Source organism: Amblyomma maculatum, chromosome 10 (assembly GCF_055883805.1).
Source record: "Amblyomma maculatum isolate TAMU_Amacu chromosome 10, ASM5588380v1, whole genome shotgun sequence".
Lineage (NCBI taxonomy): Eukaryota > Metazoa > Arthropoda > Arachnida > Ixodida > Ixodidae > Amblyomma > Amblyomma maculatum.
Window position 1 is genome coordinate 120,010,615 of NC_139353.1, and position 27,975 is coordinate 120,038,589.

At 46.3% G+C, this 27,975-nt stretch overlaps 1 protein-coding gene across 1 annotated transcript; it reads right to left on the bottom strand.

Annotated features, from left to right (window-relative positions):
* Positions 1–1,181: 1,181 nt before the first annotated feature.
* LOC146177338 (uncharacterized) lies at positions 1,182–27,707 on the bottom strand. The gene is made up of 4 exons (XM_084581528.1): positions 26,903–27,707; positions 9,630–9,792; positions 1,394–1,514; positions 1,182–1,352 (listed from the first exon to the last, which is right to left on the bottom strand). The coding sequence occupies exons 1-4, from the start codon at positions 27,705–27,707 to the stop codon at positions 1,182–1,184; spliced, it is 1,260 nt and encodes a 419-aa protein (XP_084437654.1).
* Positions 27,708–27,975: the final 268 nt, after the last annotated feature.

Consider the following 27,975-nt stretch of genomic DNA (forward strand, 5'->3'; position numbering starts at 1 on the left):
TCTTCTGAGGAAAGGCGGGTTTTTTAAACCCACCTTGATTGTCTCAAGTTGCAAGTGATTCCAACTTGTTGCAAGTGATTGCCTCACCTCTTGTGCTTCTCTTTGTCCGGTACAGTCCCATGTGCATTGAGGCGGCTGTGAAACCAAGGAGCTGTTGTCCATTTCGATATCTGGACATGCTGTTTGTACATGAAACGTTCCAGAATGTTCGTCACAAATGTCGTCAGCTTGCATTCCACTGGTCGTTATTATTTCTGTATTCAGAGCCACATTCTGTACGCAACGCTCTTCTCGTGGCTTCCTTTGCACCTTACATTGCTTTTGTGCAAAACTAAATATACGTGGCACCGCATCATCCTTCAGGCTTCTTGTGTCGGAAGCATAGTTTGCGTAAAGGTCGCTATCGACAAAGTTCTTTGAGCACACCTTTGTGTGCTTGTTTATGCTGAACCCCTTGCCTTCGTCTCTCCTTAGGGCGGGCGACAATCCATTTTTTTTAACCAGGATTTGTGGGGAACCCTAGGAAAGAAACCTACAAAAGTACAGCCTACTTAGTAATTGGTCAGGATGCACAATGTAAAAGCACAAATAAACATGCACTTTGAAAAGCAATGTTATTTGATGTGTAGTCTTCTTTCACATTCATCAAGGTAATGAAATGAGAAGTAAAATTTTTTTTCACCTCTTTAGTACATGAACAGCCAAAGTAACCAGTTTGCGTAGTTTGCCTCTAGCACTTATAGTTTTCTGAAAACCTTATGGCTTCCCTTAAGGTGAAAATGTGTTGGAAGGTAAGACGAACCCAAGTCCTGGGCTTTGGCAGGGGTGTGCGACGCCCATGTTCCCAATCCCTTAACAACCATTTCAGCTTTAGGGGGAGGTCGTAAGGGCAAGGGCTACACCATAGGAGCCAGAAGCAAACCACACAGTCTGGTTACTTTTGACAAAGGCGGTACAGTGTAAGACAGAATAATGTGGACCACAGTTGTGCCGTCAGGCTCGTATAAGCTTCTACTAGCATACTAATGTGTCTTTTACGTCTACAGGGGAAGAGAACCTTCGCATGTTCATTACCTATTGCGAGGCCGGAGTTGAAACCACGGAGTGTAGCCCTTAATATTTTGTCTGCAGATGCTTCACTCTGGCACAGCGTTCGCGGAATGCGTGTGCACAGGAAAATTTTACTCATTGCTATGTAGTCGGTTGTCGAGCTCGGTGCGGGGCGCGCGAGCTACCTCGTTCATCTGAGGCTTCCCAGGCTTCAGCGGCTGCTTCTCGGAGTGCTGCTTCTCGGAGTGAGGCTTCACAGGCCCTAGCTTCTCGCGCCGAGCGGCAGCGGATTCCAGCATGGCCTGTGAAGACCATGTCGAATCGTGAGATCAACACTGCTCACCTTAGTCATGTAGCTGGATGTAGTCCCCCCTGCGACGTCATCGGAATCTCCCGGCGGCTGCGCGGAAGGCACCGCACCGGCCGGTTCCTTGGTGGCCGGTACGGGTAGCGCACAGCTGTAGCTGCAGAGGCAGTCACCATCGAGTGTGTGCTGACGGATGCGAGCGTCCGAACGCCGAATCTCATCACGGCGTGGTCCGCATCGCACCGCTGGCAAGGCAAGTTGGGCGAAGCGTGGCGGAACACGCCACAGTACGTGCACAAGGGCACATCGCACGCCGCCCGCACACAGTCGCTAGAACCACAGCGCCGGCGGACGTGAGCGACACCCTCGTACTCGCACTGCAGAGTGAACTCGGCCACGTCCAGGAAATTCCGAACAGACTTGGTACAGGCGTCCACTGTGGTTTGACAGTTGCTATGCCTTTCCTTCTTTCTTTCTCCTCTGTTCTTTCATTTTATATTTACATGTTAGATTTTACGTTTCAATAATGTCCATTTTCATGTCTAGCAAAACTATAAAGAATGAACACACAGTAGAACTTTATTATATTTTTCAGATCAAAGCTTACTGCGACTATTATGGGTTGTCTGAAAGAAAAGTCTATCCGCGTTTCACCCACTTGAGAAGTCTTTGATATAGAGTATTGCAGTATGAAAATATCGAACATCCTTCGGTAGAAGTGGTCCTGCGCATTTCTGAAAATGCAGAATAGACGATGGATGTCAGCTCTTTGTTGACAGGACAAAACTGTCTAAGCCAATATGCTTTCAATGCTGCGGTACTGATAAGGCCGATGAACCAATTCTGGGGGGGGGGGGGGCAGTTTAGGCCGCACAAGAGCGATTAGGCGAAATGCGTTTACAGCGCGGTGGTCCGCAGCTCTCTAATATGGCACCGCCTTTTCCTTATTGCACCTCCTATATGGCACCTCCTTTTCCTAACCATTACTTTGCTATGTTCACACAATTTTGTCCGCAGAACGTGTCCAAAAAATCAAGGGTGGCAGTTCCTGGCCCTACGGGGCTCGAATGGTAGGTCAACGCCGCATGCGGCGGGTGCCAGCCAGCCACAAAATTTTTATCTGTTGTAGGCCGTCATTGCACCCAACTCCGCTTAGGTGGTGGACGACGGCGGTTGCGGCGCGCATCTTTCTCTCCCTCTTCTCTTTATTTCTTCTCTACTTTCTCTCTTCTGTCCGCACAAGGCAGCGGAAGTGGCTCAGCTACAGAACCAGCAGCAGGCCCGTGCATTTTAACGCAATAGCGTTAAGGGCCCCGTGTCGCAGAAAAGTCGGTGTCGTCGTCGGCGGTCGCCGTCCCGCGTCGTCCGGCGTTGGCCGTGAGCGAAAAATACCAGAAGCATTAACAAAGAAAAACGAGTAGGAAAAATCGCTGACCTGAGGAATCGAACGTGGGCCTCGGGGGTGCGAGGCGAGCACGCTAACCACTCCGCCGCGCCAGTTTTTGTTTTTTTTTCTTTATTGCTAAATGAATATGACAAAATATACAGCACAACATATTTACAAAGTTGGCAGGCCGCTTGCCGGCCGCGAAAAATGCAGTCGTTTCATTTTGTAAAGATTTCAAAACATCACCTCAATTAGAGCATCACATTCTATATCTTTCAAAACATCACGTATTTTCGCAATACACTCGGCAAAATATTCATACACGGATCTGGCACGAGTGTCACCGTGCCGGTAATCCATAGCACTGAGCCACACAGAAGGCTGGCCCAGCAGGAATATGGCATCGTATAGTATTGTATCGTCTTGAACTGGCAGAAACCTGATACTATGCGGTGTAAGAGGAAGATCCTTCTGAATGGTACACTGCAACACGTCCCAAAAGAAGATAGCGTTGTTACACTCAAGGAACATAAGTTCGATTGTTTCTGGTTTGTTACACAAAAAAACAGTTTGTCCCCCATGGTAGATATATGCCTTTTTTGTATAACAAAGTTTTAACGGGTAGGGTTGCAGTGAGTCTTCGCATGCTTTTCTTTTTACTTTTTCGTGTCATCGCTTCCCATCTTCGCGCGTGGAAATGGCAAAGAAAATAAATAACGAAGCGCTGATCAGCGCTGTAGAGAGGCGGCCATCGCTGCGGCTTGCCGGGCACAAGTTGCATAAAAAACAAATTAGTAAAAGAAGCGCTCTGGAAGGACGTCGCAGCGGAATTATTGCCAGGAGTGCCAACCGAAGGTAAGTTGATAAATGAGCATGACTAACTGCAGTGATTAAATGAAATGTGTTCACAAACTGCCGTTTTTTAATCATGCAGAGGGCGTAATAATTGTGCAAAAGAGGTGGAAATCTGTTCGGGACAAGTTCCGCCGACTCTACAACGACTCACAGCAAAGAAAAAAAAGCAGCGCCGGCGCCGAAGAAGTGGCCGACAACGACATTTCTTGGCCATACTATAATTTGCTGCTAATCCTGAAGGACACCATAGAGAGCAAGCCGTACGTTCACTGATAATTATTTATTGCCATATCGAGCTGTTCGCAAAAATTGTTAATTCGGCCTTGCCAACGCGATTTACACCTGCGTAGTGAAGCAAGCATAATCTGGCGAAATGCACGACTTTGCATACAAACGTGAGCACAAACATGTACAGCCATGTTTAGAGCGCTGGAGCTATTGTATGCTGAGTAAAAGGTAAAAATATTTAAAAGCAGGTTCTGCTTTTTGTGGAGAGTTCGCGCGCGCCGACTGTATATATCGCGGCGATATGAGCTACACCGCGGACCTACCGCTCGCGCGGTGTATTTTCAGTTTTTGATTTTTCTCAAGACTTTGCCATCAGGCATAATGAAAACAAAATCTGCATCGCGCAAGCGGCCGGTACGCAGTACGTGTAGCTCTTGTGGCCGCAATAGTAGATCTGTGGCCTCAGTCGACGCGCGAAAAGCAACGAGCAATGGTATGATGGCACCGATCGCTTAAGGCAGAAAAATGAATTGCATGCAGAATCATACATTTATTTATGGCTTTCTATTTTTGGTTACTGTTTTCTAACAGCTTTTCCAATCAAATAAATTATGCAGTTTTTCAGGCTGGTTGCCTGTTAATGAAAATGGTTCTTCTGTTATACATATTGCTTTGGTCTCATACATTCCTACTGATAACTAAGATTGGTAATTGTGCATATTTTAACTTGGTCAAGGTACTTTAGGCAAGCTTCACCATCACACTTGTCAGCTGATAGAAGCCAACTCCATTTGTGATCGCGTTATATTCGTGCAAAATGCGGTACTTATTTCAAAATATTTCAACCTTTATTTCTTACTTTTGTTAGGCTCATGAACATGTTTTCGTCTTTCTTGTCACCCTTTATTTTTACGGAAAAATACGTTATGCAGGACTACAAACATCAGTATGATCAGCATTATAATAAAACACTAAGTGTAACCACAGCTTTAATGATGTTTAAGTAATGGGAGGAATCCTCGCGGAAGACCTATATGTGTTTTGGTTTGAAAAATTGACAAGTTAAACTTGTCAGATTGAATTGTGCTCCTGGTTTATGCTGCTTTATGGTAATGGCAGTTTCAGAAAAATTTCCTTCACTGCTCTCTGCCATTTGTGCCTAATTACTCAAGCTGGCCAGCTTGAGTAATTCGAAGGCCGGCCTTCGAAAAAACAATCAAACTTGGAATAATTTATATTACCTGGGGTTGTTCAACATCGCCTGATATTGCACAGCACACACACGAGCATTCCATGCACTTTTTCTTCCCGTAAACATTTATTCTAGCGCTCTTTCTGGATGCAGTGACGCTTATCTAGCAGCAAAAAATGCATTTTGGAGAGTTTACATTGAAAGAGTTTTCTACCACTTGTGTTAGTCTCATGGTATTTAAACTAATAATTGACTCTGTGGTGATAGTTAGGACCTGCATAGCTGTGCAGACTTGCATGTCGATCCGAATTTTCAAAAAGCTGTCATAAGACATAAAAGTATACTTCTATTTTCAGTGAAAGTAGCATTGTTGTTTGAATGAGGCAGTCAATCAGAAGTTTATTACTGCAAATGTAAAGGAATTGTAGCATGGCACTGAAATAAGTGCCTTCCCTGATATGTTGCACATCATAGGCCTTGCAGATCTGTCAAGCCGAACAGAAAAGCTGGAAATTGGCTCTACGACAGCATATAAGCTCCTCTAGTAACCACAAGAGAGGAGTGGCAACAGTAGGGTACTTTTTATCAGTAACTCAATGACTCAAGTTCCAAGGAATGGTAACCAGCTATTAGGCTTCCATTCATTACAGCCCCTAGAGTGCCATCAGAAAAATAGATGCAAAGGAATGAGACAAAGCACTGCACTGATGCTATCAACACCTGTATTGAGCTAAAACTTAGGACACAGCAATGCACTGTGGAAAGAAGCAACGAATAATATTAGTTTGTCCTATATAAATTTGACTTTTGGGGATTGTGAAAGGCATTCAGTTTAATCCGTACAATGGCAGCCACAGACGCATTACAAAGAAATGACATGGTCTTAAAAAGGTAAAAGGGTTTTGTTCACATATGAGAAACTCATGTAAACTGGGTCATGAAGCACTATAAACTTAATAATGTGTATGAATCTGTGAAAAAAAGATGCAAAAATGGCAAGGATATACAGGAAAACATATACAGAAAAAACAGCGTACACGATGGAAGTAAGTTCAGGTGCAATGGTCCTAAGCGACCGGTAACAAGTGACTGGCAACAGTTTGCGAGATGTACAGAAACCATTTTTACAAGCAATGACATGTAGTATGCAAGTTCATGCGTTATATGCATGTTTTATGTTTGCTCTTTTGATATATGCAGGACTTCAGGCAACTACAAGCCTCGGCAAATTAGCAGTGAAGCTGGATCCAGCAGCGCATCAACCTCGGTGTCCGAGGCGCACATAATGCTGAGCGCCAGTGTTCTTCCCGAGGCCAGTTTAGTGCTAGAGTGCAGTGAAGGGCATCAACCCAGCACCAACACTGTAGAACTTGAAGGAGTGGACCCGTTTGAAGACTGGGATTTGGATGTCTTGTCTGAGCAGCTTCCCCACGGCAGCACTCGCCAGTGCGGGAAGTTCTTATGCCCCAGCCAGTGCCTACACAAGATAAGAGGCGTAAAAAACAAACAGATAAGGCCGACGATGCCACGTTAGCTAGAAATGTTGAGAAACTTACAGACGCACTCCATACAATAAGCAAAGAGCATGATGAATGCGACCTTTTTGCTCTATCTGTAGCGAAAAGACTAAAAAGGCTACCGGTGGCTGAGCAAACCCGCATGCAAATAAGGATCCTGGAACTTTTCCAGGACCTGTCCCAATAAAAGATGGGCATATTGATATGCATTCCCACGTATGAGTGAATGAGTCTTGCTTGCACATTTAACTGACTTTTCATCTGATGCACAGAATATGAAAAAAAGGACGAGAAAAGAATCAATTATCTCTAGTGCATGTAGTACAAAGGCAGCACTAATATGGCTAAAAAAATTACAGGTGTTTGAAAAAGCCTACATGCATTAAAATCCCCAGACAAGCTTGCAGGAACGCCATGATACAAAACAACTGCTCATGCAAGTAGCATGCTAATTATGTGTACACAGTTAAAGTAGCTAGCCCCAGTGTACCCGTAACAGGAAACTTTAGTCATGCTAAGGAGCAATGTTAATTTCCGAGAATAATTTCCTCCTTTTCTTGTAATAGACTTGGCATGAAAACAAAGAGCATACTTTCAATCAATACATCCCCATTGGATGGCAATTCTCATCCTGCCCATTTTTTCATGCGGAGCATTGATTGCTTTTTTTAGCCATGCATGCATATAAACTTCATTAACCCAAGACGTTTCTGTCCTGCTCAAAAATTTGGCCCCACTATGCTCATGGATTCCTGCTACTTCACTTCCTGTCAGCTTATTGCAATAGAGACAACACAATTTTCAAGTAGCAAGGAAATACCCTTGCTACGATCAGGTTTGTGAAAAAGGAAAGATACATGAAGATTCAAGCACTTAACCCTGGCAGGAACTTGTTACCAGGTTTAGAGAAAAGCCATAGCCTCTCAGCTTTGCTTGCTGTACACAAAGCTATCCAACATTTTTGTCACAGAGAAATAGGTACTGCAATAGGGAACCTGCACTGCATAGGTAGCGCTGTAATTGTCCTGCAGCGTGACTCAAAAATGCTGCTGTTAGCTACTTGGCTCACGATATACGACCGAGCACGTTCAACAGCATTTTAGATACGCGTTTGACAGATAATGTCGTTGCCCAGGCGCTTTAGATGTATCCTAGTTATCTGACACACGTCACAAAAAGCTTCGACAGAGCGTGCAATATGATACTGTAAGCTCATGCAGGTGACGTGAAAATGCCCTAAAAAGCTAAAAAGCTGCCTCAGAGGTATTTGCTCTTCTCGCTAGGATATGTGTTACGGCGTAGCGATCGACACAGCAAACTTCATTGCAGGTTGCCTATAGCAAAAAAAAAAAGAAAAAAATTTATGCGGGCTCTTTTCTTCACATCAGTAAGCATAATTCGACTGATCTTAAGGTGTTGAAGAGCCTCGCGTGAAATGATATGTGCTTGGTGTGCAGTCAGCTGTGGATGCTCGAATTTTCACTAGAACCTCCAGCTTTTCCCCTTACTGCTGGCTCCAGTAGTTGGTGTTGTCTGCTGTTAGCAATAATGCAACAAGAAAGCATTGTAGTAAACAGAGATATTGCTATAGGAAACAGTGCCATGACTGTTAATTGTTGTGTGGTCATACTTTGTAACCAGAACAAAGTGGGCTCGACTGAACCACCAAACCTGAGTTTCCAAATAGCAAAGCCTGTAAGTAGAAGGCACAAGTTAGAGCAGCACACCTTTATATGCTTAAGCATCTTACCTTTGCTAGCACGCATGAGGCTACTGGTTTGGCACTCGTCTCAATGCAGCATCCATCGAGACTCCTGGTGGCTGACACTGCCAGTAGACTTCGCCAACAACGCTGTAGAAGTAGGCAGCAAACAAATCCTAGCTTTAGCGGCATCAGATTGGTGGTTTCTGGCGTGTGTCGGAGCAAGTGAGAAGTACCGGGGCTGCGAACCATCCCCCAATGCCCCTCAGATGCCTTGCCGCCAATGTCCTCCCACAACGTTCCCAATTGCGTCCTGTCTATCTGTGAACGTTTCCGCCCGAGGATTTCTCACAGTTAGGAAGTTGTGCAAGACAGAAGCGGCGTTGACAACGTAGACAACATTCTCGGGGCGCAGTGAGATAGTCCGCAATAGTACTCGCCACCTTGCCGCAGTTATGCCGAAAGCATTTTCAGCGCACCTTCTGAAAAAAAAAGACCATTTCAGCCCATAGTAATGTGAAAAGCTTGCCATGTTCAGCAAACATATATTTAAATACATCCAGACAGGGGTATACGGATACATTCAAGGAAATATGATACTATGAAAATGCATTTATTCGAACTTCTGGCTTCGAACCCTATAGCAAGAGCCAGCACCACTTGTGCCAACATCCTCGTGGTATAACATAAAGAAAGGCTGTTTTTTCCTAGTTTTGGTTCTGCTGTTTCAACTTGGCCGGTGCAAGGGCGTGCTCACTAATGAGAAGGCCTTGTTTGAAGCCTGTGGTTTCTTATGAAAGTCCAACTCTCCCAACTAAGCTCTCGAAAGTAGAAGCTGTCTTCATTCTCTATCCAGGGGTGCCAGGAGTTCAAACAATGCTTATCGAGACCAAATTTTTCATTTTACATATGTCTAGACTTCCAGTTTTCTACCTTCTGACCATTTCCAAAATGATACTAGGACAAATGTGGCTCAAGCACATGCACGCTGCTTTGCCAGCATTTTCTATCACCGTCAGATTTCCAGCGTCCCCAGCCAAAAGCAGTGTGAAAAACATACTGGCTTCATACTGGAAGATGCTGGAGGGCACTGGTTTTTACAATAACGAACCCAATTACTTTTGCACAGATACTTCGGAACTAATCATGGAGACTATTGAAAAATATCTCATTTCAATTTGGGATAAAGTAAGAAATTTGCAAATTACGCCTCTTTTTATAACCTGATTACAATTACGCTTTATAAAGTCAGATCAAACAATGCTAATATATACCGTGCTCTGCTGAATCTGTAATTGAAGATCCGCTTCTGGTCATTTAGACACCTTGACGGGTATGGCCGCATGACGTCCGCGCGCAGCTGGAATGCCTCGTCACCGACGAAAGCATACGGTGCAACTGTTCGTGACTTGGGCAGTTTCCTAAGCCTAGGAATGTCTAGAATGTCATCATTCAGGTCACGACCAAAGTCACATTTCTCTAAAGTTCCACCATCACTAAGCCGGCCTTCTGCGCCCACATCGATGAGGATGTACTTGCAATGACTGTCCACAACTGCCATGAGCACCACTTAGTGTGTGCCCTAAAATAAAAAGCATAGCACATAATGAACTGAAAGACTGTGCAAGTTACCGCACACCATACAATATAAACGTACTGACGCAAAGGCCGAATTCAACTGCAATAAATAATATAGCAGTCCATGCATCTACTAAAGCTCTGTAGTAATGAACAAAACTATTGTGCCAATCGTGTGAAATGCACTGTCGAAGCAATTTTAGCTTTCGAGGTGAGGCATAGTTCACAATGAGGTATAAGCTACCTTGATAAAATCCTGCAGTAATAATTTACATTGTGGCCTGATAACATAAGCAGACTTGCTACGACTCGATGTGAAGAATTTTGCACATGTCAAAATGCACCTTACCAAGCTCATGTGACGAACTTTAACCTACTGCCCAATGATTAGGCTAACTGTTTTACTTAACTATGATTTGCCCAACTATATCTTGTTCCAAATGTCTAATAATGAATCATTTGGTTGATGCCAGTTCATGGACACATGAATGCCTTATGGCAATAGTCTAATATGTGCAATTTACCCTGTAGTTGTAGTATCGGCTTCCAGAATTTGGAGGGCAAACAATGGCAACAAGTTTCCCATCGACTGCTCCCAAGCAATTCGGGAACTGCCACCGAATGACAAAATCTTCAGCAATTTTTTGCCGCTGTTCCTTTGTTGGAGTCTGAAAGCAAACAGCGGCGCTATTTTAAGACGGAAAGCAGCAATCTGGCAAAATATGTCATCTTAAAGAAAGTCAAAAGCCAGCAAAAGATATGCATAATACAACTTTCTCAATTTTCGCAGCCAAGAACCTTCTCAAAAGTACAGTTGACAGACATGATAACAAATATGTTCAGAGCCTCTTAAGTCGCCCTTTTTTAATCAAGTTTCTCTAATGCATAAACCTATAGCTGCACTCTGTGGCATAGATGTCCATTACATCGGCTCGTATTTAATTGTAGTTTATAAGTATTATAGGATAATACTGTTATGTACAGTCTTTGTCAATAATATACGGTCCAGCGTGTTCACTTCTAAACCCAAGGCTCCTGTAAACAATACTGGAATATAATAGACAAGCTAGAGAAGAGTTTGGACGAGATTTGCCATCTACGAGGTTTGGAACGCTGGAGATGTGCAACGAGTCCAGATACGGTGCTTAGAATCTAAACCCGTGGGCCGTATACTTTTGAAAAAGGCTCTACATAATGTGAATACAAACTCGTAGCACTGCAGTCAACAGACTGCAATGTAATCAATAAGAATGGTATATTGGGACACAAAAACAGTTCTGGATTTACTGGTTGTAAGCTAACAAAGAATAGACCAGAAACTAGCAAGATGTTAAGAGTGCTGGGAACTCTCACAAAGCCTCTGTGAAGCTTAGAACAAAGCACTTTAAAATGAAGGGTGCATATCTATCAGTCTACTTCTAATGACTTTCATAGCAGAGTGGGTGAGCATTAATGAAGTTGTGCAGGAGTACTTGTCTCACCATACAGTAGTTTCAATGAAATGCAACGGGTGACAAAGTTTTCAGCAAAGGTGCAGCTTACTTGCATGAAGATTTCAGTCGATGGCCCGGCATGTTGCATGAATGCAGCGCCTCGCAGTCTCGATCCCTACACGGAACGCAAGTGCAACGTTGCAGAAGTCCTGCCCTGAAGCCAGGTAGCTACAAGACAAACAGAATTAATACATGCACAAACTTCATCTTGATCGTCTTGTTTTTGTTCGTCGTTTCAGTTTTTCAAGCATCTTTTGCACAGATAAGGCAGGGAAAGGAATTTCATTATATGAAACTTCTAGGTTTTCACAATGTAATGTTACATGTTTAGCACATTATTACGCTAATTATGCCAACATGATATAATTGTGTGAAACTATTTTAATACATCTACCCAAAACGAAGCATTACTATGCAAAGTAGGTAACAGGGATCACATAGACTTGTAACAAACCTGAATGGAAAGAAGTCCGAAAGAAAGATGAGCACTCATGTATTGGTTGTTATGAAAGAATAATATTTAAAGAAAAAAACATGGCACCAGCAGTCAATAAATAATCTGTATTTTTTAACCTGCTTTGCGCCATAGTAATATTTGCCACTGGAAATAACACTTGCACTCTAGCAAAACAATTGTGCTTCTAATTCATAAACCAAGGTGCGATGGAAGGGGAGCATATTTCTCCTGTTCTCGCGTACTGGGTGGCACACGCTCGGTGGATTTCACTTACTGCAGTGTAATCCAAACAAAATTCTTGTATACACTGCAAAACACTATTTTATATCTGTTTTGACCCTTGTTATAGGCGTTTAGCATTCCTTTTTATACATTACCCTTAATAATCACAAATTTGCTGGTCTCGGCTGCTCACAACGTGCTGCCGTGCGAGGTCCGTAGCCAAATAGCCTAGAAGCTCGTCGAACAGCTATGGGGTCATACGGAAATATTTTAAGAAATGACCGAAGAAATCCCCTTCACGCATTCGACGCATGTGGTGAGAAAAATATGTGGTTTGTTGGTCCAATAAACAAATGCACATCAGGGCTGCGATAATCTGTAACAAGTTATGGCAGGCCTGAATGTTACGGATAATATCTACAATGAAGTGAAGAATTTTTTTATTATATTAAATAGTTCTCATGGCCAAATTTTGTTAAGGTGAGCACTGCACTTCTACTACGGTACTTTAATTATCTTGTCAGTGTCTCAGGCAGCACAAAAATAACAATGTTCAGTAAAAGCAATAAAGAGTTGAACCTGCTAGGATTAGCACCTCAGCACTTGTTCCTGAACAATTCGTATGATGACAGTCCTTCACATAGGATGCAGAAAACTTTGACGCTACTACTAGTCTGTGGCTGCATACAGCCAACAGTGCCACCAATGCAGCAATCTTGCTGACCAAGTGCAACTCAAAGCCTTCCAGTTGCTGAGTGTCCAGCGTCCTATCCAAATGGAATGACAGCTTCTACAAATATGTATATGCAAACACAGCATTTCATGTTGCTGCATTAATAGAGGCCACATTTATTTTGCAACTAATATGCAGAATGAATTGACCCTTCAGATATCAATATCTCAATCATATATGCACTACCGCATGCCATTACAAAATCTGCAATAGTAAATTTCTGCTTGATTTTGTTTGCATAACCCTCAGTCTCACTGGCACAGAACTCGTTGCATTTTGCTTTTCCCTGAACATAGTGGCCCATTTTTCATGTGTACGTGTGTGTCTGCATGTGTCCAGCATACCATCTAAGCAAAACAGCATAGCAGCTGCAGTTTGGTCAACAGGCACCAGTGCAGGGCATCACGATATATGTACTGCTGCATAGTTTTGCTTAATTAATAACATCACTCACATTTACATTCCTTGGGTGAAGTTACTTGCAAGTTATAGGGTTTACCACATCGAAACAACTCGCGCTGTGCGCTAAGCGAATCTCACTTTCTCATCCAGAACTCTTGTACTTATGTCACGTCTACAAGGATAAGGAACAGAAAAAAAGGAGGTGGGGGGGCGGGGGGCGGGGGGGGGAGTCGTCCTCTGATTTTGCATAAAAACCTGACACAAGGACGAGAAGAAAAAAAAAGAAAACATTGAGGAGGAGAATATGCGACACCTGACATGAAAACAAGAGAACGTGCACCAAAAAAAAAACGAAAAGAATAGGGGTAGACATATATTGTATATTAGAAACATGACATGCGGACATGCGAGAAAAAAATGGGGAAGGAAGCGCGCAATAGCTGATATAAATCTAACATGTGGGAAAAAAATAAATGGGGAGGAGAAACAACTTATAGCGTGAGTTGTATCGAGATGGTAAAGCTTACGCGAACGTTCCCATGAGAAATTAGGGTCGCTGAGCTATGTGGGAACTCACACAATTATTTTTTTTACTAGACGATCGCAAATTACTGAAGCTCGAGTGGACGAAATCAATCTAGTAACAGTCCTCAAGCAGCATAAGCTCCGAAGTTATCTGTAGCCTGCATACGTACGCTAATGAAATGAATAGCCCCAAGTACTTACAGCTGTGTGGTAGAGTCCTTCTTGCTTGCGCGCCATAAACACTGGCCGAAACCACCACCGTGGCCCTTTCCGCTGGCGTCGGATCTCTCTCCTCCTCAGTGTGAGGAGAAGTGCTACCCTTATCGCGAGCAGTACAACACGCCTTCTTGCGCTCACTGCTGGCATGATTTGAAATAAATGTGCAAGCACATTGACTCTAGCATTCACAGCCGATCGGTTGGCCTCAGCCGTGGAGGAACAAAACCAAAATACTCGTCTCAGCTGTGGTAGCGGAAAATGAGACCGATTGATGTTGCGTCGATGGCGTTGCAGATTCTATTGAAAAGCCGAAAAAATGTTAAAAATGCACGTTTATTTCTGTAGACGTAGAATGTATATACTGTAAGTAAGCTTCATATATAAATTACGTCTCTTAACGTTTTAAAAAGCAGAAATCTTTGAATGTTAAAATTGTTTTGGCCAAAGTCTGCTTGTCATGTCTAGCAATAACACACCACCGCGAGTACAAGCGTCAGTAGTGAGCGCCAACGCCGCCAGCGCCGAGTGCCATTGAGATGCGCACCGCTTGTGACGCCTACAGGGGCACGGCGCTGACAACGCCGACGCTGAGCGCCGACGGCCAGGATATGTCGTTGTAGTTGGGCCTTTAGAGGTGTAGACGACCTGGAGTGCGGACGCAGAATCCACGGGTACGTCAAAGCCTTCCTGTCAGATAGAACTGCCACAATCGGCATCACGCGCCAAACAAAGGAACACCCCAAGGATCAGTCATCTCACCTATCCTCTTCAATATAGCTATGATAGGTCTCGCACAATAACTAAAGCAGATCGAAGGCATCAGGCACGCCATGTATGCAGACGACATAACAGTCTGGACGAACACCGGTTCCCTCTGGGAGAAGGAAGAACAACTACAGGAAGCGGCCTCCTGTGTACAGAAATATCTCTGAGAAAGAGGACTCGCATGTTCGACCGAGAACTGCTTCGAGTGTGGAGAGGCAAACAAAACCGGACCCTCCCGATGAGTGAGGACCTGAAACTTAACATCTACCTGGAAGGAATGCCCATCCCAGAAAAGACAATAAGAATATTTGGTATGTGGGTTCAATCGAACCAACGCAGTAGTCACACTTTTACCATGCTCAAAACAACAAAGCTACAAGTGACACGCATGATCACCCGCCTCACCAACAGGCGGCATGGCATGCGCGAAGAGGATACACTAAAACTAGTTAGAAACCTGGTAGTGAGCCGAAGTATGTACAGTCTGCCCTACCAGTGCCTCAACAAGAGTGAAATACAACAAGCGGATGTCCTGCTACGCAAAGCGTATAAGACGGCGCTCCGATTACCGCGCAACACGTCTACAGAAAAGCTCATGGCGCTTGGATTGCAAAACGCATTCGAAGAACTACGCGAGGCGCAGCTTGAGTCGCAAAAACTCAGGCTGCTGCAGACAAAATGACTGGAAGAGCGCTCTTACAGAGACTCGGATACTGTGAGCAGATAAGAGAAATAGCCAGGACGGAAACGATCCCCGACGAATTTCGCAAGTCCCTCAAGGTAGCTCCAATCCCTAGAAACATGGACCCTAACCTCCGCCAAGGTAGAAGAGAAGCAATGGCTGATTTTATTCAAAAATTCAAAAAACATACGCTCATCAAGACACGGCCGTGTATGCAGATGTGTCCTCGAGAGGAGGACACAACAAAATTGCAGTGGCCACGCGTCTCTACGCGAAGTGACCAGCGCCTCTATCCGACACTGCACAGTAGCAGAGGCCGAGAGAGTAGCCGTCGCTCTAGCGGTGGCGGAGGGCTATAGAACTAGGCGGTAGCTAACAATGCTCACGGACTCTCAAACAGCCTGTAGAAATTTCATGAATGGTAGGATTGGTCGTCAAGCGCTCCGTATACTCCTCGAAGCGCACGACAGAATCAAAAATCTCGAAGAAAACAAGGCCAGACAAATTATTTGGGTACCGGGGCACATGGGGGTGGCAGGGAATCAAGCGGCCGACAGGATAGCTCGAGCATACACTTTCCGAACATCCGACGAGTCCGCGGAACTTTTGCCAGCACCCAAGGCATACTCGGCCATACTAGATAACAACAGAGGAAGAGGAATGCGATATCCCCCACCGCACACTTCTCTCACCAGAGAGGATGCTGTCATATGGAGACAATTACAAACGGGTTCATACCCACACCTACACATACTAAACAAAATGCACCCTACCATATACGCGGACAGATGTCCGTGGTGCGATGAAAAACCAACACTATATCACATCACATGGGCCTGTCAAAACATAGATGTGGTCCCCAAAATTCGAAACCCGAGTGCGGAGCAATGGGAGACTCTGCTGTCCAGCGACCACTGCGAAGACCAACAAGGTCTGGTACAGCGAGCACAACGGGCGGCAGTAGCCAGTGGAGCCCAGAACTGAGGGCAACCAACCATTGTGCAGACGTGGATGAGGTCGATGGAGAAGACTCTTGTAGATTCAACAAGCAGACATCTCTGAAGACGTCCAAAAAACCGTCAAGTAATATAGGGCTAAAGTTTTTCCTCGTCCTCCTCCATCGAGATGCAGCCGCCGAGGTCGGGTTCGAACCCGGGTACTCCGGCAGAGTAGTCGGGCGTGTTACCACTGCACTACCCCGGCGGGGCGCAGCTTTACTGCCAGCCATAGCACGCACAACGCAACGTCGGAGAGGAGGAAAGAAAGAGAGAGAGAGAGAGGACCTACAGCGAATCATAACATGGCGCCTGCTAGATCCGGGCTCTGGTTGGACGGCATTGCAATTGGCGTCTCAAGTGGCCGACAAATGAACGGCACACCGCAGGGCGGACGCCGGTAGACCGGCGCTGACGCGTTGGAAACATATTTGTGTGTGCTTTTGGTTTCGAAGCGCCCAACGTTATGGCGGATCCAGAATACAGGGTTGCCACAACTGCCTCCTGCTAAACCTGAAAGTGAATAGGGACTGTATGGCGTCTCTCATAGCCCGAGTTGCTTTAGGACTTCATACTCGATTAACCAGACAAAACGCCGCAGTGCTGCTGTATCTTCTGAAATTCTAGCAAACGCATACGTCAATGTCCAGCTGTGAGACAGATATATTTCCAGACGGCCATTATCTACTTGGCAATGCTGTAAGTGGTAGCTAGGCACAAATACTTAGCCGGCGCTGAATACTACCGTAACAGCCTTAATAATGGAGAAGCATGCAGTACAGCCTTAGGTGAGCTTTAACTGAAAATGTGGATTGTTCTCGTGCACCGTCGGGATGCGGAGTTGATCGAAAAAATAAACGTTAATAAGCTGCGCGCTATCCGTTTTAGCTGAAACCTCATCCTACGTCCAATACACCGCTACTGTGGAATACGTATTACTGTTGTTGTGACCGGAGGAAGAATTTTTGGTCATTTGTCATCACAGATATCAGCGTAAAATGTTTAAAAACGTTTTCTACTCCGCCAGGGTGGCGTAGTGGTTACGGCGCTCGTCTACTCTTCCCAAGGGCGCTGGATCGAGTCCCGGGCTCGGCAGCCGCTTATCGACGGTGGCGAAAAGCAAGGCGCCCGTGTGCTGTGCGATGTCAGTGCACGTTAAAGAACCCCAGGTGGTCGAAATTTCCGGAGCCCTCCACTACGGCGTCTCTCATTGCCTTAGTTGCTTTAGGATGCTAATCCCCACAAACCAAACCAAACCAAAACCATTTTTAAACACAAAAGAAGTTGCGTGGATCTGCTACCTGCTCTGTAGCTGATGATGATGATAAACTCTTAATTTACTCCCAAAAAAAGGGAACCAGTCGCAAGACTGGTTGCACTGCTTAGAGAGACTCAGGCTATGAGACGCCGTAGTGGAGGACTCCAAAAATTGCGACCACCTGGGGTTTTTACCGTGCACTGACATCGCACAGCACACGGCCGCTTTGTTTTTCGCCTTCATCGAAAAGCGGCCGCCGAGGCCGGGATTCGTTCCCGCGTCCTTGGGAACAGCAGTCAAGACTAATGCCACAAGCTGCAGACGAGAAGCAAGAAATTTCGCAAAAAAATTAAGGTAGCTTAACACTGCTATGCTATATACGTAGCAAAAAGCAGTGACTACCTCGGGATAAAATAGGTTACTCTCTCCAGTATTCTGCGCCATTCGCCAGCAGCTAAACTCTCCTTGGCTTCCATGTCGTGCGCGTCTAAGTTACCGGCGTTCTGTAATTCGTTTACATGAAAGGAAAGGCGCAGCATCTGTCACTCCCGGAATGCAAGAAGGGCCGCCCGGCGGCATTAGAGCGCAGACGTTCCCCCTTGTTCCTCATAGCTGACGGCAGCTGGATGACGTCACATCCTTGAAGTCACACCTAATGAGTGACTCAACCATTTTTGTTATTGGTACTTTCAAATTGCGCGCCAATCGCAGTATCTGTCACTCGCGGAATCCTGCTATCATTCTTACGGTAGACAAGCGGAAGTATGAAGCGCATTTCACACTTTATAAAGACTTTGCGATGTCTTCTCCCGATCCAATTGTACGGATCGTTGTACTGTGCCGGTCCTTGGGATTCAGTCCTTAAACGAGTAAAAAATATGGCTGTGCCAGGGTAGAAAAACATTGTTTTTCAAGCTCCATAGCAATACACTAAAACTTAAGACCTATTTAGAAATCAGTTTTGTGTACCTTAAGGAAATCGCTGGTTCATATGCCGCAAGGCGGAAACTATCGAACACGTTTTCTTATGCTGTTGGGAAGCCTTTTTCATCTGGGACATTCTATAGTTCCTGGAAAGCAGGCACCATAATTCTACAACGAACAATAAAAACGACCTACCCGTAGATACATTCGGAATTCATATTTTACCAGTTGAAGGTGATAACTGGCTACCGCTGGACATGATGATGTTATTGGACCTGCACAGTATCTGTCGATCCAGAATGGCTTTTAGGCATTCAGATATTAATGCGAGGAAAATGCGCCCGTATTTTCGCGAAGCCGTTGCGAGTGTTATTGATGTTTTCAATACACAAGATGAAGTGCCTGAGCGGCTTCCGAGAATGTAAGTGTTGCTGCACGTGACGGATTTTTAATGGATCACGCTGTTGCAAAATTGCGTGGGTTTAATCCATGTTGTGTGTTTGTGGTGTAATGTCCTTTATGTACCCCGCCGGGGTGGCGCAGTGGTTACGGCGCTCGACTACTGTTCGAAAGGACGCCGGATCGAATCCCGGCCCCGGCGGCAGCTTTTCTAAGGTGGTGAGAAGCAAGGCGCCCGTGTGCTGTGCGATGTCAGTGCACGTTAAAGATCCCCAGGTGGTCGAAATTTCCTGGGTCCTTCACTGCGATGTCTCTCATAGCCTGAGTTGCTTTGGGACGTTAAACCTCAAAAACGAAACCAATATTCTTTATGTGTAAATTCTGATTATAAATTTGGCAATAAAGAGAAAATGAAGAGCATTGCACGAAATGGGGCGTGGCACCGCGATAGAGCGCTCGGCTGGGGATCCAAGGGATGGAGGCTCGATTCCCGAATGGAGACTCTTTGCTTTTAAATAGGAGAAGTCGCACATCTTTTAAGCGCTGCTAGGCAACGCCGGCAGAGCTTGGCGAGGGGCTGCGCAGCTGGCCTTGGCTGTGACGTCACTCGGTCGCGGCATATGGCATACGCGAAGCTCGGGTCCGACCCTAGTAGTGAAGCTTTTCGCTTCAATATCATAATGCAAGCGCCTCATCGAATTTCTAGCAGTATGTTTTAAAGGAAAATGAGGGCGGGCTAGATCCGGGCTAGGCCTTTCTCGAAAGCCAAGGGACGATGGGCTAGAGATCCGGATAATCAAACTAGCTGTATATGCGCAAACTACATCAACATATGTTGCTTTTCCTTGTGCCTGACCGCCCGCACTGAGCTGCAGGGTAATATGTGCAGTAACCCAGAATTCACAACTAACAGAGAAAAGCATATTTTCATGTAGTGTGCGTATTACAGCTAGTTTTATTGTCCGGATCTCTTATCTTTGCAGTGTGTACCATGTGTGCCCACGTTTTCCACTTGAGCTCTGAAGCGTGTATTTAACAATTGGTTCACAGGAACGGAAAGGCGCATTATCTGTCACACGTGTTTCTGTGGGCCCCTCAATCGCTCACAGGAATGGAAACACGCAGTATCTGTCATATTTGTTTCTGTGGACATCTGAATCGCGCCGTGAGGAAGGAAGGAAGGAAGGAAGGAAGGAAGGAAGGAAGGAAGGAAGGAAGGAAGGAAGGAAGGAAGGAAGGAAGGAAGGAAGGAAGGAAGGAAGGAAGGAAGGAAGGAAGGAAGGAAGGAAGGAAGGAAGGAAGGAAGGAAGGAAGGAAGGAAGGAAGGAAGGAAGGAAGGAAGGAAGGAAGGAAGGAAGGAAGGAAGGAAGGAAGGAAGGAAGGAAGGAAGGAAGGAAGGAAGGAAGGAAGGAAGGAAGGAAGGAAGGAAGGAAGGAAGGAAGGAAGGAAGGAAGGAAGGAAGGAAGGAAGGAAGGAAGGAAGGAAGGAAGGAAGGAAGGAAGGAAGGAAGGAAGGAAGGAAGGAAGGAAGGAAGGAAGGAAGGAAGGAAGGAAGGAAGGAAGGAAGGAAGGAAGGAAGGAAAGCCCCGCCACACACGGCTGAGGCCTATCATTCTTAGTACGGTAAGGCCAGGAGCAGATATCATCCTTCCTCCCTGCAATAAGTATTGCTGAAAGACTTCCCAGGATCCTACGGACACAATTGCGAAGTACGTGCAACGATTTTTGACCATTTATGATCGATTGTTTCTTTGACCACGCCGTATGCTCTGATAGGCCTACCGCTCCTCTCCGCGGCGGCGCCGCCAGCTGAATCGGGCGCCGAGCTAGCCCACGCGCCTGCCTGCCGCCATGAAAGTGACCGTAGAGGGCGTAGAGCTAACACCCGAATAATTTGCAACTAGTGAATTGCTGACTAAAGTGAACAAGCTCCGGGAAGCTAGAACAGCGAGGGGGACACCCACACCCGAAGTTCCCGGCTCTCAGGATGTAACACCAGCATCCCAAACGACCCCCGATACTCCTATCGGTTGTGAAAAGGTAATGGAAGACACATCTGGGTAAATTGATACGGTTACATAATGAACAAACAGCGCTGCAGACTAGGATAGGACGCGTAACTCCGTCTCCTTAACGGTAGGGTCCCGCAACTTCTTTCTCCTCACTGACTGCCTCTCAGCGGGTTAACCGGCGATAGTTACCGAAAGGTGTCTCTGAACGCAATCGTAAGGTAACATACACTCACTGGGTTGGGTTGGTTCATAGGAAGGGAAAGGCGCAGTATCTGTCACACTTGCTCTGTGGACACCTGAACCGCGCCGTAAGGGAAGGGATGAAGGTGGGAGTGAAAGTGGATAGAGAGAAAGGGGGGTCGTAGTGGAGGGCTACGGAGTAATTTCGACCACCTGGGGATCTTTAACGTGCGCTGACATCGCACAGCACACGAACGCCTCTTCGTTTCGCCTCCATCGAAACGCAGCCGCCGAGGCCGGGATTCGATCCCGGGAACTCCGGCACAGTAGTCGGGCGTCTTACCACTGCGCCACCCCGGCGGGGCAACATACACTCACTGAAGGCAGGAAATGATTACGGTGAAGGTAATTGATTAATGTTATCATTGTCATGCTATCACCTCGTGGCTCTGTTCCCGGCTAGTTTTGTGGCTATTAAGAAATAAAAACGCTCCATAATGCAACCTAAAGGGGAACACTCCCTAGGAATGATCTTGGTAGCTTATTTTGATGTTGCGGTTAAAACGAAAAAAAATTTAAGTGTTACAGGATTCGAACAGATGTTTCATACGTTTAGTGCTGAGTTAAGCAATGTAAATCCGTTGCGCCACTGAGGCAACGAGCTCGGAGAGCTTTAAACCCACTATTACTCATTTTTACAATAATTCCGCTATCTGTCGCTAGGTGACGCTGCTCAGACAATCCTACTGAGAACCCTACTATTTACATATGGAGAAAAATGAGCATGATAGCTACTGCTACCACCCCGTTTCAAAGGGGCGCTCCTATATTCCATCCATCCATACTAAAGCCCCTCATTTGCACCCTACCGTTGAGAGAACGTAATCACGCCTTTAGTACGAAGATCAAGAAGCAAACAGGATGGGCGCTGAGTCGCAAGTGAAGTTTATTGAAAAAAACACACAGTATAAATATCCAAGCCAAGCGGCACTAAACCACACATTAAACAAAAAACCAAGTGTGGTTATGGTTTCTAGGGTTTAACGTTCGAAATCAACTCAGGCTATGAGAGACGCTGTAATAGAGGACTGCCGAAATTTTGACCACTTGTGGTTCTTTAACGTGCACTGAAATCGCAAAGCACACGGGCGCCTTGCTTTTCGCCTCCATCTAAAAGCGGCCGCCGTCATGATGACCCAGCACATATACTACGTTCAAGAAATATTAACAATAAAATAATTGGTTTACAGGAAGAGAAAGGCGTAGTATCTGTCACACTTACTCTGTGGACACCAGAACCGCTCCGTAAGGGAAGAGATGAAGGGGGAGTGAAGGTGGAAGGAGAGAAAGGGGAGCTGTAGTAAAGGGCTACGGAGTAATTTCGACCACCTGGGGATCTTTTAACGTGCGCTGACATCGCACAGTACACGGACGCCACTTCGTTTCGCCTCCATCTAAACGCAGCCGCCGCGGTTCTAACCCGAGAGCTCCGGACAGTAGTCGGGCGTCTTACCACTGCACCACCCCGGCTTTTAACGCGGTAGCGTTAAGGAGCTCGTGTCGCAGAAAAGCCGGTGTCGTCGGCAGCGTTGGCCGTGAGCGATAAATCCCGGCATGCGCTTCATATATAAAAAGCAACTTCCAAGATGAGCTGGGTGGGAATCGAACCAGGGTCTCCGGAGTGTGAGACGGAGACGGTACCACCCAGCCACGAGTTTTGTTTTTCTTTATTTCCTGACCAAGGACGTACAGAAAAAAGACACATGTGACATCAATAACATGACAAAATAAAAGATCAAGCATTGACTTAAAGCTTCAGCCTTCCTTAGCTGAAGTTGTCGGATTAAAAATCCCTCATATGTGACAACCCTTCAAAAATAACTAACCATTCTGGCTCTAGTTTTAAAGCTTCCTGTTCGTCCACATATGCCCGCATGCGCTCTCTAAAGAGCTATCTCGCTGAACGTGCATCGACGTCACCGTGCTCTACAGCCATTCTGCTTTTCCATATGCTGTGGAGAGCCAGTAGCATCAAAAGATCCAACGGTGTATCATTGTTCGCTTCTACTGCCAAGAATCGAATACCATGTGGGCTTATGGGTAGTTCTTTTTTAAGCGTCCTCTGAAGCACGTCCTATAAAAATACGGCATCCCAGCATTCGAGAAACACGTGTTCAATCGTCTCCTCTTTCCTGCATAATATGCAGTGGACACCCCAGGGTACAAAAAGCCCTTTCTGTTCCTTCCATTTCTTTACCTCCAATGTTCCAGTGTGCAGCTTAAAAAAGAACGTTTTCACCCCTGCCGGCACCATCATCCTCTTCACTCTTTTAAGAACATTTTTTCCCCCTGTGAACGAGTGCACAGCTCTGTACAACGGTTCTGGAAGCACCACATCGCACAAGTCTTTATACAGTTTTTTCCGGTTTACACTCCACAAATAGTCTAAAGTAAACCGCACCATCAAGAACCTGTACGCCAAGACCACTTCCCTTAGATACCCGTGGACACCTCCTGACATGCGGTCAGAAGAAACGACAATTCCCGGGAGAGCTTGACGCAGGCGTAACTGACAGACCGTACGAAGTAGTGGATTTTTCACATTCCTCAAAAACATGAAACGATTGACTAACTGGCGCACAAACAGATGTGCCAAACCAAGCCCGCCGTCCTTCACCCGGCGGAAGAGATTTGTCCGACTTGTCCGTTCCCACGAAGACCCCCACACAAAGACGGCAAAGATACGATGCATCTTTTGGACATTAGCTCTTGAACAATAGAACACTTGAAGCACATACTAAACTTTTGTCACTAAAAACAAATTACAAATCGTGGCCTTAGCAAACACCGACCACTGCCATCCATTCCATTTGTCCACTCTATCTATCAATTTACCGACTTGGTTTTTCCAGTATGGGTCACTGTCCCGATACGATTCAAGAGGGGCACCAAGGTGGCTGACAGGGTTGGTAAGAAATTTCATGTTAGCAAAAATGCCTGGGGTCGCTGGCCAGTCACCGTGCCAGAAGCCCAGGTACTTGCCCCAGTTAACAGCACTGCCGCTTACAGCGCAAAAATCTTTTACAGTTTTCACAACTTCTACGATGCTTTCGTAGTCTACACAAAACATCGCGACATCATCGGCATAAGCCAAAAGCTTCACTTCTGCTTGATGCAGCTTGAAGCCGCGCATTTTCTCATGCTTGGTAATGCTTAAACATAAAGGTTCAAGATAGATACAAAAGAGGAGGTGAAATGGGGCAACCTTGACGAACTGAGCGTTGGACAGCAATACTGTCACTGACAGATTTGTTCACAATTAGCCTAGTTGTACAAGCACTGTGCGCCATAGCCACTCCTTCTCTGATGACGCATCCGACCTTGACATAGTCTAATATACACAAAAGCAAGTCGTGGGGCACTCTATCAAAAGCCTTTTCAAGATCTATTTGGAGCATTGATACTCCAGGTCCACCAGCATCGCAACATTCAAGAATGGCCCTCGCGATGTGAATGTTCGTAAAAATGGACCTGTCTTTAATACCGCATGTTTGGTGGTCTCCAACAATATCTTTAATAACTGTTTGCAGTCTTTTAGCTAGTATTTTCATAAAAATTTTATAGTCGACATTGGTTAAACTAATCGGCCGGTAAGAGGTAACACTGCGTAATTGACCTCGGTCCTCCGTTTTCGGAATTAGCACAGTATGAGAAGATGCAAAGGACGGCGGCAGCACATTAAGCTCATATGCTTCATTATACACTTTTTTCAGTACCGGCGAGAGAAAATCCTGGAAAGCTTTATAAAATGCGGCGCTAAGTCCATCAGGCCCAGGCGATTTGCCGGGGTTCAAATTCCCAATAGCGCATTTCACTTCGTCCTCCGTGATGGGGGTCTCTAGCACACGTGTCGTCTTTTCGTCGAGTTGTGGCATTAAAGGTAAATAAACTCTCTTGAAACTCTCGATATCAACTGCACGCCGTGCGAACTGCTGACGATAATGCTCGAAGAAAGCTTGCTGGATTTCTTTCTTTTCGTTGGTAATGGTCCCTTGGTATTCAATTTCATCTATCTGAATCCTTCGAGCGTGCCACTTTTCTGTGCCTAACGCCCTTTTTGTCGGACCTTCCCCCCTTATCAGCCGTTCGGCTCTAGCTCTGACAAGGGCACCGCGATATCGGTCAGCGCCGAGTAGTTCAAGCTTGCCCTTAAGGGCTCGTATGTCGTCTATGAACAAACCGGGGTTATTGCTTTCCACATCGATTAGACGCTGTAGATTCACGTGAAGGGACCTTTCTTCGGCCCATTATTGTCTGGCTATAGCGCTCGATCTTTCCAATGCTGTCATTTTGACATTCTGTTTAAAAACCTCCCATTTAGCCCCTAACTTTGTTACGCCTTTGTCATTCATATTTGCTATATGCCTTTCAACTTCGGTTCGGAAACTGTCATCAGATAATAATTTTGAGTTTACCTTCCACATTTGCCAGTCAAATCCTTGACTTCTAGCTTTGTTCCCAGCTATAGTGACGGTGACCAAGCAGTGATCGCTGAACGATACTGGCTTAATGTGGTATTCGTGGCATACAGGCACCAGATCAAGAGATATGTACATCCTATCGAGTCGAGCGTGGCTAGAAGCCTGGAAATGAGTGAACTGAGCAGCTCGTCCACCCTCCAGACATCCAGCCGCATCAACAAGGCTAAACTCATTTACCAATTCTGCGAGAACACAGGTGCTGGCATCACTATGCGGCCTTCTACTCGTTTTATCTGATGCGGAGAGTACACAATTGAATAGTAGCCAATAATGCGTTGTAAGTTTGCGCTCATTCGTGTGTCGTCTTCCATTTGTCTCTGTATGTCAAGTAGCGCAGTATTCCACAGAATACACAATTGAAGTCTCCCATTACCACAGTTAGCCTTTCAGAGTTGCAATACTGACGAATACCTTCAAAGAAATTGCGCCTTTCGCCAACGCTGTTCGGTGCATAAACACAAATGATGCGCCATTCGTATGAATACAGCACGAGGTCGCAAACAACGAAGCGGCCATACGCACAAGTCGTGACAGCTTGAATTGTGACACCAAGGCACTGACGCACAAACAGCACACAACCAGCCGCTGCTCCAACTGCATGACTTACAACGGCATTGTATCTTGAAGTAAAAAGGCTGACCATTCTCCCGGTTTCTTCTTCACCATCAACTTTAGTTTCCTGAATCGCGATGACGTCTAGCTCCAGCTCGCTAACCAAACTAAACAGTTGATTTTGCTTGCGCCTTGCTGCGAGCCCTCGGAAATTAATAGTCGCGAATCTAATGGCTTTGTCTAGACAAATCATTGCTGATGAACGAATACCCGGGAGCATGGTCATACCTTTAGTGATGTCTGTGGCCGAGCACCCCTCCATGGTGGCAGCTATTAAGTCTGAGGTGGGAACGGTGCAGCCACCCCTCTTTTCTCTAACAAGTTCGGCCTAGGCCGAAAGGACGCCCGCCGTACCGCCGCGGAAGTCTTTTTCGGCGGTCCTTCGACGTCTGCGTTCTCGTGACCTGGTGTTCGGTCCTCCGTGTCGTCGTGTGTCCGCTTCGCTACCGCTGCCAAGTTCGCTGCCTCAGATTCGACCATGCTATCTGTCTCGTGAATGAATACTGTGTTGTGACTGACCTCCGTGTCCCCAGTTGAGTTGCTGCTGCTGGCAACCTTAGCGGCCGCGACGCCGACGGAACACGCTTGCAAATTCTTGACACCCTGCTCGTTGACCTCGTCCGCGTTTGGGGAGGGGGGAGTGACCGTTGTTTCTGCTGAGCTGGTGCCTGTCTCCTTAGCTGCTTCTTCCGCATCCGCCTCGTCCATGAGATGTTCCGACATGTCGTCGTTCCTCACGGGCCCTGCGACGTTTGCATACGTCTTTACACACTGCGGTTCGTCGTGGCCGAAACGACGACAACGAGCGCCGCGCGGAACCTGGCACTCCTTCCGGATGTGACCCGTCGTCTTGCAGCGAAGGCACAGGGGAGCCCTGCCCGGAACGACGACCAGCGCTGGCTCACCGGCAACTCGCAGCTGGTGTGGAATGTCGTCAATTTTCACCCCTGTCTTCAGCTTTAAGGACACGGTGCGCGTAGTTGACCCTTTGTCGGTGACGCCTTGTGCGCGCCACCTTTCCCTTGCGATGTCAGACACCGTCCCATACGGCAACAGTGCGGCTCGCACGTCTTCGTCAGGAACGCCATGCAACAGCCAGTGAATCTTTAACCGGGCGCCCTGGTCGTTGGGGTCGACGATTACACAGCGATGGTCCTTCACTTTCACATCACTGACAGCGAGCAGCTTACGTGTGGCCTCGGCGTCTTTAAACGTCACTGCCCAAGCGTGGTTTATTTTGTGCGCCCCCAGGGCGACCACCTCTGGGAGCAATCCAAGACGAACCAACGCGTCCCTGAAGTCTTCAACTCGGTACGGTCGAGCCTTCACATCATCATGCATGAAAACAGTATTAAGCACAATGCGCCCGGTAGGCAAACTTGGCAGAATCACCTGATACTCGTCAGCCGAAGCGTCAAAAAGCCTGTTTCCGCGGCCGGCCTGGGCCGCAAACGCCGCTCCGCCGGAGCTCATGCTTCTGCGTCCGTACACGCCGGTGGCCGGAAGTAGAAGCCCACGCCACGAGTTCGATGCTTGAAAGCGGTACAAAGGCGCTTCTAGTGAATGCGGTGTTGCCTTAGAAACGTGCCGTAGAACGTTATACTGCGGTGTATATCGGTAATTATGAGCATGTTACTTACAGACGTCGCAGTTACACGAGTAGCGAAGTACGTTTCCGCTGCATTTCTTCTGCGCTCTGCGCACATGCAGAGCCATCTTGCGGCAAACACAGAAGAACCCC